The sequence below is a fragment of the Drosophila mauritiana genome, chromosome 2R (assembly GCF_004382145.1).
Source record: "Drosophila mauritiana strain mau12 chromosome 2R, ASM438214v1, whole genome shotgun sequence".
NCBI lineage: Eukaryota > Metazoa > Arthropoda > Insecta > Diptera > Drosophilidae > Drosophila > Drosophila mauritiana.
The window spans coordinates 11,040,013-11,058,953 of record NC_046668.1 but is presented as its reverse complement, the minus strand read 5'-3'; the positions used below and the strand labels follow the sequence as shown (position 1 = coordinate 11,058,953).

The 18,941-nt window shown below is 40.1% G+C and overlaps 1 protein-coding gene across 6 annotated transcripts; it reads right to left on the bottom strand.

Moving 5' to 3' along the window:
• Positions 1–1,273: 1,273 nt before the first annotated feature.
• On the bottom strand, positions 1,274–18,673 carry LOC117136529 (myc box-dependent-interacting protein 1). 6 transcript variants are annotated; one of them, XM_033297475.1, is made up of 11 exons: positions 18,209–18,672; positions 5,441–5,576; positions 5,189–5,379; positions 5,021–5,125; positions 4,789–4,959; positions 4,534–4,615; positions 4,348–4,470; positions 2,885–3,373; positions 2,645–2,818; positions 1,800–1,942; positions 1,274–1,529 (listed from the first exon to the last, which is right to left on the bottom strand). In XM_033297475.1, exons 1-11 carry the CDS (start codon positions 18,275–18,277, stop codon positions 1,449–1,451), a joined length of 1,764 nt encoding a protein of 587 aa, XP_033153366.1. In that variant the 5' UTR covers positions 18,278–18,672; the 3' UTR covers positions 1,274–1,448. The 6 variants fall into 6 exon arrangements, with proteins under 6 accessions (XP_033153366.1, XP_033153365.1, XP_033153364.1 ...); XM_033297474.1 differs by having other exon boundaries at positions 2,645–3,313; positions 18,209–18,673; XM_033297473.1 differs by having other exon boundaries at positions 2,645–3,373.
• Positions 18,674–18,941: the final 268 nt, after the last annotated feature.

Here is an 18,941-nt window from a genome sequence, read left to right as displayed (position 1 = left end):
ACACCGCACTCTACACATGTGTGTCAATACACATTCTTAGCATTTAGGACGGCAACGCCTGACGTCCTTAAAAATAAGGATGGCAACGCCGTATATCCTTAGAAAAAAGGATGGCAGCGCGCAGTATTCTCAAAATTTAGGATGGCAATGCCGATAGCCTTAGAATTACTGAAGTTGTGGTTTTTTCATTCCCTGACAACAGCAACTACACTTACCACGGACATGCACTTTCATATTCGATAAGCTGTGACCCGAACCATTGTCTATGATCGTAAATTTTGAAGTCGGGAAAACTAACTATCTATATGTGTGAATTTCAGATATTGAGTATACGTAATGAGTTTTATAAATACCATTTAGAACTAACAAAAAAGCGAATATAGTTAAACACCGGTCACTCGTTCAATTTTCAGGCACTTTCTATCATCGAAATCAGAAGGCATTGCCCGCCAAATCAAAAGACTTGTATTATTTAATCTATGTTTTATTGGCTTTCTGTAAATTATTATCATTTGTTCAATATGTTCATGCGATAAATAAGTGTTTAAATTAATTAAATAAAATTAAAATAATAACTTTACAGTGTGTGCACAATTTAAACAATTATTTCGGGTTTCGTGTGATTTACAATCGAGTTAAATAAAATAAAAACATCGAATCGATCGGTTAGTGACTATTGGATTGTGTTCGCGTTATAAAGCTGTAGCTAGTTCGAGTCTCTCAAACGAAAAATTAAAAACCAAAATACAAATTAAGATACACGTAATCGCTAAACGTTAATGTTGTTACTTGAAACAATTTCCAAAACTTCGGGGACCACAGAGGAATTACATCTGGCCTTTTTGCATCGCCCCAAATATACATTCAATTGACTATAAAAAACTCGTACTACATATTTGCAAAATTCACAAAATACAAAAGGTTCAGGCTGGCTATCTCCTCCGACTTTTGATTTGTTTAACAATTACTCTGGCTCTCGAGTGATATGTTTTACATTTGTGGTTTGCCATTAACAAATTAAAAATTAGATACGTTTTGTTCGCATTAATTAAGAGCACAATAATAGGATTAACAAATAATATATGTATACGTAGGTTTATGCTTTAGGTTTTCTTGAAACTTAAAACTAAAAAATAATGTTTGAAACATTTTCAAAATATTCTCTCTCTCGTTCCTCATCTGCGTGTTCTTCTTTGTGTTAACAATAACAATTTTATGGTTGGAAGCACTGCCCTAACGAACAATCACTATAAATGGATTGCCAGTTCACGAATACATTTCACAAAACAAGAATTTATTAATTTGACAAAAACAAAAGCAGCGCTCACAAAGAAAATTTGGCCAAAAGTTTGTATTTGGATTTGGACCTCCGTTCGTTAAGATTTTTATGGTTGATCTGAAGTTGCTGATGGTTCGTTGCTAGCCCAGTTGCTCCCCAGTTCGTCGCTTCAGATGGGACGCGTGAAGTTGGCGGGGAAGAGTCCCTTCTCGTTGGTGCCCTCCTTCTGACCCATCAGCCAGCCCTCCTCCTGTAAGTTGGCAATAAAGAACTGAACTCAATATAGACAGGAAGTGCGGAGATCTGCATTTGGCGCGGAGGGGGAAACTAGCGCGTGCAAAGCTCGAGGGAGTGTGTATCTCCGGATTCCGAAGTCATACCCTTGCAAATGATAGTGTCTAACAAGTTTAGTTTACTAAAATTGAGGGAATGATAAATTCCATTAACATTGAAAGTAGTTTGAAGTTATGTAATTACATCATTTGCAAAGGGTATACCAACCCAACCCAAACCACTTTACCTGATCCTCGGGATCGTCGTACTCAATCACGCGAATAAGGTCACCGATCTCGAAGCTCAGCTCATCCACATCCTCCTTGGCGTAGCCATAGGTGGCCTTCACCCGGTACAGAACTCCAGGCGGCAAGTCAGCAGTGTTGGCATCTGTTTAGAGAAAGAAAAGGTTTCTATCTTAAGATCCATTTGCAAGTTCTGGACACCGAAACCCTCAAAGACTCGTACGTCGTCACACAGTGTACATCGAAAGTTGCATAACCGAGTTTAGTAGACAAAGGCACGCAAAGGCAGAACAACGGAAACGCAATCCTGGCCAAAAGGGGTTAGTGGGTTTTAGCACTTTCTCAGGCTTTTACATTTTTGGGCTGTTAGTTTTGTTGTCGGTGGGGTGAGCAAGTTGAGCAAAAACCAACCAACGGATAAACGACTGAAGCAGCGAACGTGCAAGCAATGGTGGATTTATGGGTGATCATTATATAGATTGTTGTAGTTGTACGATAACCTACGTGTTGGCGTCCCGAATAAAGACAACATTAGTCCATACTATGAGTGGGTACTACATGAGAAACGAAGATAGATGCACAGCCCGGGAAATGAGTTTGAGATCCTGCCATTGCCATTGTGGATGCGCCACGCAGCATGCCACACAATCGATTTACAATACAATACCAATACAGTAATCCTCAATTCGGTTTAAACAACAATCACACACACGAACTAAAGCTTAGATTACAGAAGATTAGACATTATCCTTCGGAGGATGTGAAGAGATAGTGTGGAAGAGACTACAGAGTGAGACATAGGAAGCGAGCTGGACACCCAGTGGACTCGTTTTTGAGGTTTACTCACCAGCGGGCACCTCGTAGATGCGTTCGTCGTCATCCTCGAACGGATTCTTATTAAGATTATTTACGCTGTGCCTATTAACTACTGGTACTGGTCTACCTTTCTGACTAGTGCCTGTGCTGGTCTTAGTATCTGTATCTGTATTTGTATCTGATATGGTCACTATATTATCGGTATCTGTTGATGTAACTGAGTGCTGGGTGACTGTTACTGTTTCTGTGGCTGTGACTGTTGTGTCATTACCTAGTTTCTTCTGCTTGTGCTCCTCGATGGAATTGCCATTGTTGGCCGCCGCCTCGGCAGCAGCTTCTGCATTGGATGTGGTGGATGGCAGTTCCTTGGGCTGTTTGCCACCTTCCTTGGCACTCGAGGGTTCATTGTTGTTACCATTGATTTGGGCAGGTGTCGCTGGCGGGGCAGGTGTCACAGATGTTGCTACTGCTGCTGCTGCAGCTGCTGCCGCTGCTCCCTCAGTTTCCGATGGCTTCACTGCTTCACTGACCACCGCCTTATCCTCCGTGGGCGATGTCTGCGTGGTTGTGGTTGCCTTGGCACTCGCATTCAGACCACTGAGCTCGGGACGCTCCACTGATTTGGTGGTTACCCCATTCTCGACGGGACTGCTGGGCGTGGCTGATACTAGTGCTGCTGCTGGGGATTCCGGGCGTGGTTCTGGTGTTGAAGAAACTGAATCAAATCGAGGCTCTTGCAGCGACGAGCTGGTGGATGTCGCTAATTGTTGTGTCGTTTCGCGTGTGTTTATTTATTTTGGTTTTTGTTTTATTTTATACGTTTTGATGTTGTTGATTGTCGAATGCATTTGTTTTGTTGCATCATTCAATTTGGTTTCGTATTGTTTTGTGGTTAGCATCATTCCAAACAAAAGATTAAATAAAATAAAAGAGAAAAAAACAAATCAAATAAAACTCAGGACATGCAAGTTAGGGCAAAGGAAAAACTCAATCAGAACTTTCAAAAAGCAACAAGAACATGCAACATTCCATTTGTTCGAGCAGTCAGTCGATAGCAAACTGGGATATCTCATCTACATGGCTTCCAATCTCGACTTTTAATTGTTTAAATAATAGAATAGGAGATTACAATAGTAAAAGGATCCCTTATACAGTTAGATTAAAGCTAGCCCAGATCGCCAGACCGCCGCCAACAATTTCGTTTTTATTTACAAACAAATTGTCTACAAATGGAATGTTTTTCGCAATGCCAAAGATACTTTTGGTTAAAATTCAAAACGAATAGTTAGGAAAATTAGTTGCCAAACAAATAAATCAAAAAATTTCTTATAAATTGCCAAAAACTTGAGGAAACCATCATCATAGAGCAATTTCCATTGGATATATACAGATTTTATGGTGCGAATATATAAGATATATTATGTTTAGTTGTATAAAGGTTCTAAATGTTGTGAATTATATTCAGCTCTTTTTATACGACACAATAAATCATAAATGTATATTTAAACTTTAATGGATTTGTATGAGATTGTTTGTTTATTATTTGTACAGTTTTAAGCAATTTATAATGATTATTTTTTGTTTGTTTAATCGACCGTTAAAAAACGTAGAAAATCAAGAAAAAGCAAAGAAACATAAGATTTGATAAATAAATAAAAAATACTTAGGCTTCTCGGGGTAGAGATATATATATATATATGGAGATCGGATAATAAACCTTATAAAAGGACTTACGGCTGTTTGCCAAACTGGAGCCACCGTTTGTAGTTATTTGATTCTGATAGTTGCTGTTGATGTTGGCATTGTTTAACTTATTCACTGGTGACTGTACTGGGCTCGATGTCTTGATGGGATTGCCTGTGCAAAAGTAGAAACTATAGTTATTGTACATGCTTCGTAATTACAGGCTGGACTCCCTACTTGTTTGCTTGCGTAGCGTATTGGAGCCGCGCTGCGATTCTGTGGCCAATTTGTCGACGATTGCCTCCAGTTCCGAGTAAATCTGTCGTCGGAGAGATTTAAGATAATAAGATTTGCCATTAGTGGGTATTTACATACAAAGCAACGCTCCTTTGTCATATAAGAAGTTTTAAGATCTCTTCAATCATTCGATTATATCTTATGTTATAGCAATAGTATCTTATGCAGTGACTTAGTTGTTAGTTCGAAACCCACCTTAGCCGTTTCGTTGTGGAACACTTGCTCTGTGGCGAAGAGCGTCTGCAAGTTGGTGACCAGAAACAGTATCCTAGAGTCATACAAGGCGGGCAGCTCGTCATGCAGTTCCGTGTTCAGGATTTCGTAGGTGCGTCTAGCTTCCTCCAGCTGCTCGCGTCCTTTGGTTAGCTAAAAAACCATAATCAATTACTTAGAAAATCGTTTACAATTACCAAATAAAAGTGTTTACTTTGACATCATCTTTGCGCTTGTTGGCATTGGCCTGCAGATTCTGGAAAGAGTGTCGTTGGCCATCGTAGTCAATCAGCTTTCGGTTGCGCTTCTCCACTTTTTTCTGAAAAATATTGAAGACATTGGGATGATTGAGCTTCATATTCTGCATTTAGTCATAGGCCACCTTCATTTCGGGAAACTGTCCGGTGTATGTGTTGAGCGGAATGAGGACTTGATCCCCCAATTTGTGCGCAAAGTCCGCCCAGAGACTTTCCGAGGCACCCGTTTGTGCTTGCAGAGCATCGTAACCGCTCCATTGTGGCTCGTAGATCTCGCAAACGGAATCCATCAGAGTCTTGGAGGCGGCTTGTGCGGCTATAGGAATTTGAGATATAAATCAGCTTAGATTTAACAGAATTCTAGGGTGAGAACATACCGCGAACACATCTTATGTAGTTATTGAACTCCTTTTGTAATCTGTTGGCACTCGCCTGCTGGCGATTGAAGTTGTTCAGGTGATCGTCGAAGATTTCATCCGCAGTGCGATCGACTTTGCCCAAGTTTTGTAGAATCTGTTGGAAAATAAAAGCACTGATTAGTAAAAGGAATATAAAAAATTAAATTGTAATTGAGCTAAGCGAGCACCAACAAATCAAATGAATGATTACACAAATTTGGAGTAATAAATGTTATTATTTCAATAGTTTATGTGCTGTACTTTGCTTTTTATTGCCGCTATAGACACTCCACACCTGGTGTTGCACTTTTTCGTCACACATCTGAATGAATTTCGAGTTCGGTTCGAGTTGTTTGTGTGGGCAGGGCAAGGTCGGTCAATAGCAGCATTTAAAAATCAACTATTTTTGGAATGTGGGCAGCGTTAAACTCGGCTTGAAATCACTCATTCATTCCACTCAACGGAAGCGCAAATGGGCCAAAATTTAGAAATAAAATAGAATTATTTGGCAATTGTTGGCGGCTGTTTCTTTGGTCTGTTTCTCGTTCTACGTTGGTGTCGGAAAATAGAAAAACTCGCTAAATCTGTTGGCACATGCGGATCTCCGCAATCTATCTTATCGCTGGCGAGGAATTGGGCTTATCCAATGTGTGTTCAAAATGCCGCTGTCAACGGCATTTGGGTTAAGAACGATGGTATACTTATTTCTTGCCTCCGGTCAATTTGTGGCACTTATCCGTGCCACACTTAATGGCTTTTCGACGACCAATTAAAGAGCAGAACAAAGTGCAAAGAGATGGGGAGCGTGGCGCACAGGAAATACTTTTGGGGGCAGGTTGCCTTGGAATGTGGCTGTGGAACACGTTGACAACGCAGCCTTGTAACAATTTCCATCATCGTCATTACAGAATGACACCCACGCCTCGAAACTCAGAGTGACTTGCTCTCGGCCATCTGTGCGTATACGCAACGTTCTCGCGGACAGCCGGCGATAAGCGGAGAATATACTCTATTTGCCGAGATTCAACAAATGCTGGCCAAATATTTGCAGCCTTAGCAGTCCTATCTGAGTTGGCCAAAAAAAAAGAAGATAACAAGCTTGGCTAATTGAATTTTGCGCGCTACAGATAAATAAATAAATAGATATACCTGCAGTTATTTCTCAGGTGTTCATGTACATTTAAATAGATGCACGGCAAGAAATTTGCATAAAAAAGTATAATTGATTCAGAATTAGGGCAAGAATAACAGGGCAACAGAAACATATTACATTTCATTAGTAACTTATTCAGAGTTACTATGTTTTTAAATTATTTTTAAGCCAGTTAAAACAGTTTTGTTGTGTGTATTCATATAACATTGTTACCGAGTCGGTCGGAAGTTTTGAATTGGACTTCCTCTGCGGGAACATGAGTGCCTTTTTTAAACCATTTTTTGACCGCTCGCTTAAGCCCCGTTATGAGCGATTGTCAAATGAGCCACGACATGTGGCACGCATACGGAATTAGCCAAGTCAAAACTTGGAAAGAAACGAACAGCAAGAACATGGAATGCCCTTACACGAGCATATCTTATCGGCAAGGTATTTCAGTCAGTTACGAGTGTTTTATAGACCAGTTGCCCGATGTTATGCTAATACCTAAAGTGCTAGCAATCAGTAGAATTAGATTTATGATGGTTAATCTTTTTGTGCGGCTCATGAGCCACTCAAAGTTCTTTCTTCGGCCAAGAGTATGTCACACACATTCAGCAAGTGCAGCTCCATTTAAGGCCAAAACACACACAAACACACACACTCAATACCTCTGGCAATATGGCTTAAACAACAAACTGGTTGGCCCCTCAAGACATTATAATGACCATTTTCGTAATTGAAACCAAGCGGTTGGTTTCTGGTTAAGGCCTTTGTTTACTTAACTTCCCTAGTTGGTTCGATCTGTGAGGCGCGAACTAAAGTGAGTCAGTCAGGTGTATAAATGTGTATTTGGCTAAAGATTGTCTTATTAAAAGTTATTATCAAGCGGGCAGACTGTTAACCGAATAGATATTGTGAATCTTTTGTTGCCAAGGCTGGAGTTCTTATCAGTTTTTTGTTTGGGGCTGAACTCAACAAGGACAGTTGCGGCTGGTCACTTCCGTTTTGGGGATTCTTTCTAGTTTTATGTCGGCCATGTGTAATGTCTGTCACAGTTTGCGTCACCGAATTTTGTTCTTGGCAATTTTCATTTGATGTGTATATATTTAGAGGCGCGTACATATAGTCTGTATGTGTGGAACGTCTGCCTCTGCAGATTTTGTCATTTATTTAAGAACTGACGTCGTTCTCGACCGCCTTTTGTATCTCTTTTTCCTCTCTCGATCTCTTGCCAAAAATCATATTTGGACGCCTAGACTTGTCCATATATATATTTGTGTATTCCTATTTCGTCGGCAACCACCCATGCAACATGTGCGTTTAACTTTTCTACGCGGGGGATCCCGACCACAGCCCAAAAATGGGTCAAAAGAACTTAAAGTTGCGGCCAATAAACGTGTAACCACGAAAAGGTTATTCGGCTAATCCATGTTAGTCAGAGATTTAATACCATATGGTTAAACTTCCCACACAGACACAGAAGAGCGGTCTTCGTGATCAGGAATTGTGTAATTTTACAGACCAAATGTTAAGGTTTATGAGTATCTCTGAAACAAACATCCAATTATGATTAAATTACAACCCTTTTAATTTTTAGTAAATTAGTAAATTTCTCCATTGGCTTTCTAACCGATATGTAAACATTTTTGTTGAGTGCACCCATTCAAAACCTGCAGTTAAACGTGGGCTAAGCTTTAGGTTAACTTTCGGTTAACCAGTTTGCCTGTCTGGCAAAAGAAGTATAAGAAATAAAGACCAGAAAAAGCAACAGAAACGACCTCGACCACACTGGAAAATGTCTCATTTTGGTGTGTTTTATGTGCAGATTTGGGCGTAGGATGTGGGTCGTAGGATGGCTGAAATGGATGACAACATCGCACAGCTGTTCGGGATGTGTTCGGAGCTGGGAATCAACTGCAATCTAATGAAATGAAATGAAACGGAACGTTCAGCGAAGTGCAAACAAACAAAAGTTAAGTGCACATCGGTGGGGGAAATGTGGGGCATGTTCGCTCGCATTTGGCCATAAGCAGACGTTGGCCCAGTTTGCAAGGAATGCACAGTGGCAGACAGTGGCAGTTGCAAGAGAGACCCACAATGGCGCGCAACAAGTCTAGTAAGCCAATTCGACACTTGTAATGCTCTACAATCATTACTTCATTCATTGATGGGTAGGGATTTTAAAACCCATCACATTTAAGTGGAAGATTTGAAAAAGATATTCATGTTTAAAGTTGTTATTAACTTCATTCAATTATATTTATTTCATTCATAACTTGTTGATCTTGATTATAACGAATGAATAAAATTACTTTCTTAGTTGTTAAATCAAATATGATTTTTTACAAACAAAGATTGATTACACATGACGGCCCCACGTTGGGCGCCAATTCTGTAACATTGCGCCATAAGTTCTACAAACTCTGCAAACTCTTTTTTATTTTTTTGTACAAACACCATAGATATTTTATTCTCCGACTTTCCAAAGTTAATAATCCCCATTTTTACCCTACATAAATCACCGACTAGAGAAGGTTTAAAACAAGTAAAAGAGGAGATATACAAGCTATATACATCCGAGTATCTACAAGTATCTAACCATGTATATATCTACATTGTCTACTTATACTGAGAACAAATAACAGACGCAGAACAATTGTGAAAAAACTTGTAGAAATTGGCATGAATAATGCGCCCGCCGGCGAAAAGCCAGAAAAGAGAAAGGGGTATAGCCGGCAGGAGGAGAAAAGGCCAGAGAAATGTGGAAATGTGCCATGACTTGGCTGGGAAACGAAAGGGGGGAAGTCTATGGATCAGTGTGCCCGAAGAAGACTTTTTATTCGAGCCAACTCGGAACCTCTTGCCTTGTGACAGTGTTGAGGCCGCCCAGTTTAATGACACGCATCTACATATAGAAAGGTACAATATTCAGAAAATAAATAAAACTATGTATAAAATCATAATATATAGTTGGTAAGAAGTTGAAAATAAGTATGCATTTACTATACCACTTCTATACTACATCTACTACTACTTCTATCAAATAACTAAAGTATTGTTTTCATTAGGAAAGTCAGTGTTCAGGTGAACACTCGCATTTGATTCCAGGTATTCGAGGCTTTATGTATCTGTGTTGGACAAGCCAAAGACCTAACCTATTACCACAAAAGTACATTTTTCTTTGCCCACTTTTTTCTGACTATTATCTGTGTCTTTTTATTTCCAACTTGTTGCCCCGTTTGGTTAGCGGTGCTTATTGAGTCGATGATGACAGCAAAAAATTATTTGTGGGCAGTAACCGGTTTTGGCACCTCGTCCAGACTATGACTATACCCCCCTTGAAAAAGTACACACAAACACCACCCCCGAGAGTCATGTGACAGAGAACTGACATATGGTTATGGTAATTGCGATTAATATTGACTTCAAATGGTTATTAAGCTCGCGTAAAGATTGAGATGAAAACGCAAATGGACGGACTCTTTTCATGCATACATGCATATGTAAATCGAATTCCGTTGCGCAACATCGATGAACGATATCAATAGCATTCCCATTTTGCATAATCTTTGATTCGAGCTCTCATTTCTTTCGTATTTTGTTTTTTCCATCGCTTTCTTTGGTCAAATCGGCTCAGGCAAGTGGAAAGTGAAACTCGTTTGTACTCGTAGAAAGTTCGAATCGGCGAAAGAAGGGAGGAATCGGCGCCAGAAGAAGAGGCAGCCGTAGAAAACTAATATTTATCCCACATGCATGCACGGATCGGGGAATATGAGATGTTTCCAGAGCCAGTCTGGTAGTCTTGTCATGTGATTTATCAATTAGCATTAGCCATTGGCCACAAAGTCGAAGAAAAGCCAGCGGCCTGGGCAAATTTCGCTGGATTCTAGTCAACTTGGGCAGTTGCTTGCTAATTAGTAGAGAAATCTTTCGCCAAACGAGTTTGGAAACAGCGAAGAGTTGGCACTCAAAAAAATGCATATTTCGGAGCTAAATAAATCAAACTTATTATCAAGTTTCCAAAACGTTATATCGTTATTTAGCTGGCTGATAAAAGTATCTAAGCCATGGCTGCATGTTTCCATGATTCATTTTTCAATATTATTATGAGATCTTATTGCAAAGTGAATAGATAATGAACGTTTATGTTAATTTTCTTAATTGAGCCCGATTATAAAGACCTTTGTCTTGATCCCCAGCACTTTCATTTGGCACTGCATTTGAAATGAAAAACGTTTTCACTGAACCAAGCCAAACATTTGCTCTTGTTGTTATTTCGAAACAAATAGAAAATAGAAAACATGACGGGCTAATTGCAAGTGGAATACGAATGGGCTAAGTAAACAGAAAGAAGCGGTCAACTGAAATGAAAAGCCAAAAAACGTTGTACAAAGTCAGCGGATTCCCCGGCATCAAAGTGAAAAGTTTTAACGAGCGCAAAACGAATATTGGTTAGATTCAATCGAATGCAATTAATAAGTGAATAAGTGAATAAGAGTCGGTCTTAACCGGATATTCAAGAGAGTGGCGGGGAAGTTTCGGTTTTGGGTGGATTGTCCGCCGGACAGGTTTTTATTAATTTTTATTTCATTATCGGTTTTGTGCGATTATTAAGAAAGAAAAAGCTTCCGCTGAGCACGCATTCGGCGACAGTTATTTAAGCTCGACTCGGCCACAGCCGTGTGTATCTCTCAGATACTCAGATACAATTATAGCTAGACAAAAGCCGCACAATAATTGTCGTTTCAGCAGCTTGCGAGATTATTGCATGGCGACAGGTTTTTTTTGTTTGCGAATTGTTTTCAAGTGCTTTCGTTTGGCTGTGTGTGCATTACTATCTGCTTATGTAACGTCGAGAATTTTTCAACGATTTCGGTGATCACGTCTCGAAAGGTATATACCACGTGTATATCTTGAATAAATCATAGTCAGATACTGCTATATTCAAAAGAGAGTGTGATAATTCAGAAAATACTTCATTAGTCATATGGTTTCTTTATGAACTACAATATATCTCGATTTATCTTAGCAGCGGTGGCCAATTCAGGTTAAAAACACAGCTAAAGATAACATTTGTGTACTTTAATGCCTGGCTAATATCAAATCGCATTTTTTAAAGCAGCCAGCTTACTAAACATTTGCTACTGATCTCACTTCGGCATCTTCTTTTCACCTTCAACTTTTTAGAAGAACCCTTTTTCGGTTACACAATTATGAGCGTATTTATGATATATCCATGCTAATCGATCGCAAGATATCGAGAAAACCAAAAACACACATTCAGCATATGTCAGACAGCCGCAAATGTTCTCGTAACTCACAAATATTTGTGAACGCGGTCAAATCATGAGCGAATACTTAGCACTAGTATCTCCAAGTATCTCAACCGCATGTAGTTGGTATCTTTATCTGGGAATCATTGTATCTTTCTGCCCGCCTCGTTTAGCATTGAAGCGCAAAGTGAACTCATTGAAGTGCCTGCCATTAGAGATCATTGAAGAAAAACTCCACGTGATTTGCATAGACAAGCCCAAAAAAAAAATGTAGCTACTTTATGGCACGTGACGAATTACATGGATAGTGTGGGCAATCTTTAAACAGATCGTTAGCAAATCGTCGGCAAAATCACTGGCGTATGAAAATCGGGTCAAGAGCAATAGAAATGGAGTAAAATTCCCATAAAAACAAATATCCATTCCGATTCGAGCTTTGTAAAATTTCCAGCATTTGCCCATTCAACTATAAAGTGCCCTTCAGTTCAATCTGATGTGAAATGTGTTTGTTGCATAACATGGTCACGGTTAAACCGCACTCTTTTTTTATCTCTATTTCAATATGTGAATAAACTCCGAAGAATAGAGGAACCAAACAAAACGATTCGCTGATAAGAAAGTATATAGAATGGTTAGAATTTCTAGGGGGTTGGGGTTGGCAAATTCCAATTCGTTACAGAACCACTGAGGGCTTATCAGGCCCCATTAAGTATTTTTTTTTTTTTTTCGGGGTGCCATAATAGTCAAATCTCAACGATAAGGGTATGAGTTTTCAATTATTTTTGCCACAATCAATTGCGAATATCACGCATACGTCATGTTGATCAGACTTAAATTTGGAAACATCATAAACGTAGGAAATTCATTTCTACTGATACGAAATAGGTGAGTTGAGAAATTGAAATACAATGATTGGAAAACAGGAAAAGTGGAATGAAAAGTTACAGTACGCATCAGTGGCGATTGACAATTTTTCCGAGCAATCTCTCAATCTTCTCTGCTCCTCGTTTATACCCCTTTATCTCTACATTTTTACACACGTTTCGCAATTGCAAACTGTGCAAAAGTCAGTGAACTGCTTTTAATTACAAATCCACGCAGCTGGCCAGCAGTACATTATTACAAAGATATTTACAAAACGATGAAAAACTGAATTTTCCACTTGATCGAAGACGAAAAACGGCTACGGTGAAAATGCGCTCTGCAGATTTCCTAGCGAGCATCAGTCGCGTAATAAACATTTTTCTAATACATTTTAAGTTTTCAGGCATTTTAAATGCCTGAAACTTTTCTCACATTAGTTTCGGAGATCAAACAAAAACAAATGGCGAATGCACTTGCCGTGCCCCAATTCAATTTCCATTTGCACATTCTGAAAACGTTTGTTTTCCACAGCGATTTCGTGCCAGCGTTTAATGCATTTTTCAAGAATCCAGTTGAAAATTGTACAATTAAAATGATAAACACGAATGGAACCGCAGAAATCTCTGGTTGCTAAATTATGCAACTGACATTGAAAAAGTCAATTGCATATAAACGCCCGCTGAAAAGCCAGTGCAAATCTCATTGAAATTAACTACTTGCGCCGACTGCAGGGGCACCTGCATCTCTTGCATTCGGAAATTGCATAAAACGCTTCCAGAGCGCTGGAAAATTGCTCATAACCTCGACCAGAGCGGCGGGAAATCATCTGCGAGTGCAACTTGGCTCGCTGGTCAGAGGGGTGAGGTTAGAGGGGGGGTGGGTGAAGGGGGGCGGTCCAACAATTGTCCCTGATTGGGCAATAGCAAAAAGTCGGCAATAGCTTTGGCTGCAAAAAATGGAATCAAATGCGAAGGCTTCCATACAAGCGGCACGAATGCGCCCCCTGCTGGCATAAAAATGAAATACTGCAGGTGCTACACAGAGAGAAAAAGCCAGTGCACTTTTACAAAACCAATATCAACGGAATTCAACTAAATTAAGTTATACTTGTGCATATGAAATCTTTGAATACTGAACTCAGCAGCTTTGTATATGCGTTGCAATTTCTCTCAGTGCAATCTAACAAGAGGGAATGCTATGGCGTTCGATGCAAATTTTGAACTATGCTAATTCCGATGCTAATGCCCAAAACACAGACACACCAACATCGGATTCATTTGAGCGTAACAAGCGAGTGGAAAAAAAAATCCCAAAATGAGAACGAAACAATTAAGCTGCAAAGCAACCAATATTTGCGTAACATAGCAGTATTTCCCACTTTTTTTCGGCCGATAAAAAGAAAGTTTTCCCATCTAAAACTGTATGGGGCGTCGACTGCATTTGCATTCGCATTAATATTTAAATTTATAAATTATATTCCACTGATTGCGTAAGCTGAGACGCAGTTAGGGTCCGGCCAACCGGTTTTGCAATCCACCCAAAACAACGCTGGATAATAAAAGCAATTATTATAACAAGTTAACTAACCGACAACACTTTCGCAGTATGAGCAGTGGGTTCCCATGCCTTGGCAGTCGCCTTATTTTTCCTATTTTTTTCAGATTTTTTCCCCTTTTTATTCTATTTTTTACTGCACCTCAAAGTAGAACAACAGCCGCAGCATTAGCAAATCGCGTGCTCGGTATCTGCGTTGGGATCTGTTTTCCGATCTACTGCCTTTTGTTCTAGCTTTCCCCTCTGGGCTTTCCCCATTTTCCCTACCCATTTCCGCAAGTGCACAGTTGAATTAAATCGGATACCTTATTTTTTCCCCTCTGACACAGTCGCCAGATACGATGCTCGTGTATTATGTGCACAGGCAGATGCGACATACGTCTTTGCCAGCCACTTGGAGCCCAGATAGCGCAGCTTCCCCAGTTGGGGCACGAATTTGGAGCAACAGTTGAGGGTCAGACAGGTAGACAAACACACTGCTCTCCGGGATTAGCTTTAGCCACTTTTAAATGGAGAAACCTAATAGAAACTTATACAACTTGCTGGCATTTAGTTATCTTATAAACAATTAGATAAACTCAGTAAATCAGAAAAGTAGTACATACATTGACTCACTCATTAGTACGGAAAAAGGGGTTATAATGAACTCTATAAACTTGTGCTCTTGAGTGGGCAAGGCGAGACCCATTCAGAATATGAAGTTCCAGCTCGATTTTCGATTATCAAATCAAATCGATGGCGAAGAGTGTGTGCTGAGTGAGTGAGCTAATAAAGAATTACGCATACGACCTGTGGCCGTGTGATTTTCGAGTGCACATGTGTGGGAATGCGTCTGTTCGTTTTGGACTCGAGTGCTCAAATCGACAGTAATTGACCTTGCGTCTTTTCACGCGCCACACATTTTCCAAAAGTTTGTTTTCGTTTTTCTTCAGCTTTCTGCTTGTGTTTGTAGTTTTTCTTCTTTTTTACTTTTCAACAAACTGGCAGTTGTAAATAGAACTTTTTGGGGGTTTTGCGTTAGTGGCAGTTGAATGACTAACACTTGAACTTCACACTCGCCGAATGAAGTACGTTATCATTCTGCTCAAACATAACGAACTGCACAATTGTGCAGTAATGAGCCAAAGTGAGACGCTGTGAAGTAATTCCAATTGTTATGCAATCAAAAAGTGACACAAAGACTCAGCTCCTCCGAGCGTTTCCTTTACTTTCATGCACGATTGTTGGCAATTTCAATAATTGAGCACTCTTTTCTATAATAACCTGCGCTGTGTATAAACTCATAACAATCACATCTGTCGCATTGTATCTGTATCTTTATTGAGTATTTCTGACTTTTAGATTGCTTCACGCTCGATTAATAGAGCTATTGAAGTAGTAGCTATCTGTGGTCAGTACTTTTGAAAACGCCCCCTTGGATAAAAGGGGGCGTAAGGCCAGACAGCACTTAACTACGTATCTATATATATATATATATGTATATTGTGATATATAATACAACCCCTCGAAAGTCTCAAAGTGCAGTGTCAGACATTCACGTCAACTATATGTAAACATGGCTTTTTCTGTTGTTATTTTCGGCTCTTTAAGTCAGCCGCCAAATGTTTCCACGTATCTGATAGGTCTTCATTTGTGGGTTTTGAATTTCTATCCCTCTGGGGTTAATAAGAACTTGTTTGTTCGCGAAAACCGATACCAAATTGATTGTGTATTGATGGGATCAGCAATAAAATGCTTAGTTTAAGGATTTTTTGCACAATTACTGGAAAGGAAACCAAAGAACTGGTGGGAAGTGCGAACTGCAGCAAAACTTTATATATTATGATGTAGCAAATAAAAAGGAATCAAATGGTTATATTAGTTCTTTATAGTTAACTTCCCCGGACTTTTAGGCCCCAATTGTCTATATTTATCAGCTAAGAATTCATGTGATTACAATTAACAGCGAATTTCGCATTGATTTTGAACTGCGGACAAGCGAGGTGTATAAATAAAAACCCAAAAACAGTTGACATTTCGTCGGCATGCAACAAGAAGTTCAATAAGCAACAGGCAAGTTTGGATCGACACTACTGCCAATAAAATGTCAATCGGTGCTGATGCACTGCATCGAGTCGAATCGCAGGGGCAAATGGCCGCAGGGGAAAGCACATTTTGGCAGCTGTTGTGCGGTGCCGCATAAAAATAGACAAATGGCCAGGGAGCGAGAAGAAAAGCGAGAAAAGCGGCGCGGGCGAAATGCTGTGTGCTTTCCCCATTGCTCCTCCCATTCGGCAAATAGAAAACTTAGAAAAACTAAAAGCCAAAGTGTGCGTAGAGTTATAAAACAAAAGCCCAATGCCCAGCACACCACACACACACACTCAGTAGACACACGCATTCAGTAGATTCGAAAAAGAGCGAGTTCTATTTAAAGATTGACTACTGCCAGGAAGAGCGACGGCGACATTTTCACGCGGCTGACTGGGCCGGGGGAAAATTCAACGCACCTCAAATAAAAATGTATCTAGGCATCCGCAAGATGCTGTGTGTGCTGTGTGTGTGTGTGTGTGTGTGTGCAGATGACAAGTTTTCTCTGCCGCCGAGAAGCTCGATGTGAAAAATCACAAGCAGAAATTTCGAAAATTGAGCACACGCCATGCGAAATAATAAAGCTATGTGAATTCCGCCCAGAGAACGAAATTTGTTAAAAATACATTTCAAATTTCTAGAGGGAAAATTATGAAATAAACTAGACCAGAGAGCCGGGCGAAAAATCAAGCGAATTGGGAAGTTAACTGGGTCTATACTCGATACCTTTGTATATGGAAGATCTTCCTACTTAAGCCCAAAACCATTTCACAGTGACATTTGGCTGAGGAATTTTGGTGCTACCAAGTTTAATGACCAACACACGCGAGCATCGGGTCGCATCCAAAAAAAAAAAAAAAAAAAGAGCTCAAATACCAACGAACTTTAGAAATCGGTCCCAAATGCCAACTCACACGGATATACATAGAAATCAATAGCTCTGGCTGAGATTACAGCACTTCTGGCCGAAGCGCCAAGCGCCGAGCCACTCTGGAGATCTTGGAATGCGCCCGACCAAGCGGAGTAAAATGTGAAGTGGAGGCATCTCTAAACCCGTTTTGGGTCAGCTTTTACACGTTGTTTGGGCCGCTTCATTGACATTTCGCCTGGCATCGAACGCAGGGAAAACAACAAAATACGACCAAAATACAACAATAAACAACGACAATAATGTTAATAAGACAACAACACAACTTTCACTTGTACGCATCGGCGGAAAGATGAAAAACATTCAAAACTCCAACAGACGCATCTCATGAATGGGCAAGATGAAAAGCATCGGAGGAGCTGGGATTGGCTTAAAACCGCGACAGGTGTCGCACACATTCTCCACGTCTTCTGGGTGATTTACTCAAGGGAAATCTTTGTGGGAAGCGCACAGTCTTGACTACATTTCTACCTCAAAGTAACTTGTTGCAATTTGTCAAGAGTTTATAGTTTATTAAAAGAGACAGTACTTTTTGGCTAAACAGGTGTAAGACTTTCATTTGCTCTGTGCTTCAATGTACATAATATAATATATATGTAATTTGCTTTATATATTCCATTTTCATCATTGCAGAATGTACTGAGAACAACCTCAAACTGTTTGAAATATATGTTTTAAATTATAAAATCCGATTTCGTGTATAAAAGGACTGAAGTAATCCCGTGATAACTGGAAATTGAAGGACTTGGGCAGGAGCAGGTGGTGACCCAGCTGGAGAACTAGGACAGGGCCACGACTTCGACTGGAAGGGATTTGTTAGCGGGGCTGATGGCGAAGGGGGTGGCGGTGCACTGGTGGTGGGTTTCATGACCTTCCCGTGGTGTGGCGTGGGCGTTGCAAAGTGCAACTGGAGTCGAACTCACCTTCTCCTTGGCACGTCCAGCGTGTTTTTGAACAGATTTGGCCAGCATGATGCCTTTATTTTCGGTCATTCAGCGATGTGTTTAGCTGCGGATTGCTATTTTTGATATTATGTTATCTTTGTAGATATGCACTTTTGCCTTCGCTAGTAATTGGCACAACTGGAAAAAGCACAGTTTTCCGTTTGCGGGAAACTTTAAATGCACGATAAACAACCGAGTGTGTTGTGTTTATGTTTCAAAAACAAACTAAACAATATCGGCCCCACACACTTGTTAACGGTATTATGTATATTATTTTACGGCCCCGATATTTTTTTGGCAATGCGACTTCTGCGGGCGCGTCGAATTCGCTCGGAATATTCAAAACAAATGGCACAAGTAGTCGACGGACGAACGGAGAAGAAAAGGCGACGAATGTGCGTGGAAGACGACGGTGATAAACGAGAGAACGCGACTTCAGCTGCGGCAGAGCATGCAGTGTGACTGTGCGAGCGAAATACCATCGCACTAAAAACCCGATACGTGGAAAACTTTACTAGCGGTAGCAGTGTTTCAAACCTTTTCCCCAAGCCAATCTTATTTTAAAACTTGCTCATAACTTTTCAACGAAGCTATATATAAATTCAAATAAAACAACCAAATGGAAGCTATAACGCATCCAACAAAATTACCTTTCTAATACCTATTACATATACCACTTACCTAAATTTGTATTTAATTTCACACGCATTCA

Coding starts and splice junctions, on each gene's coding strand:
- LOC117136529 (XM_033297473.1), bottom strand. CDS start 18,277: ATGACCGAAAATAAAGGCATCATGCTGGCCAAATCTGTTCAAAAACAC. Junction 5,380..5,440: donor CTACATAAGATGTGTTCGCG/GTATGTTCTCAC, acceptor AAATTCCTATAG/CCGCACAAGCCGCCTCCAAG. Junction 1,943..2,644: donor CATCTACGAGGTGCCCGCTG/GTGAGTAAACCT, acceptor TTCTCTAAACAG/ATGCCAACACTGCTGACTTG.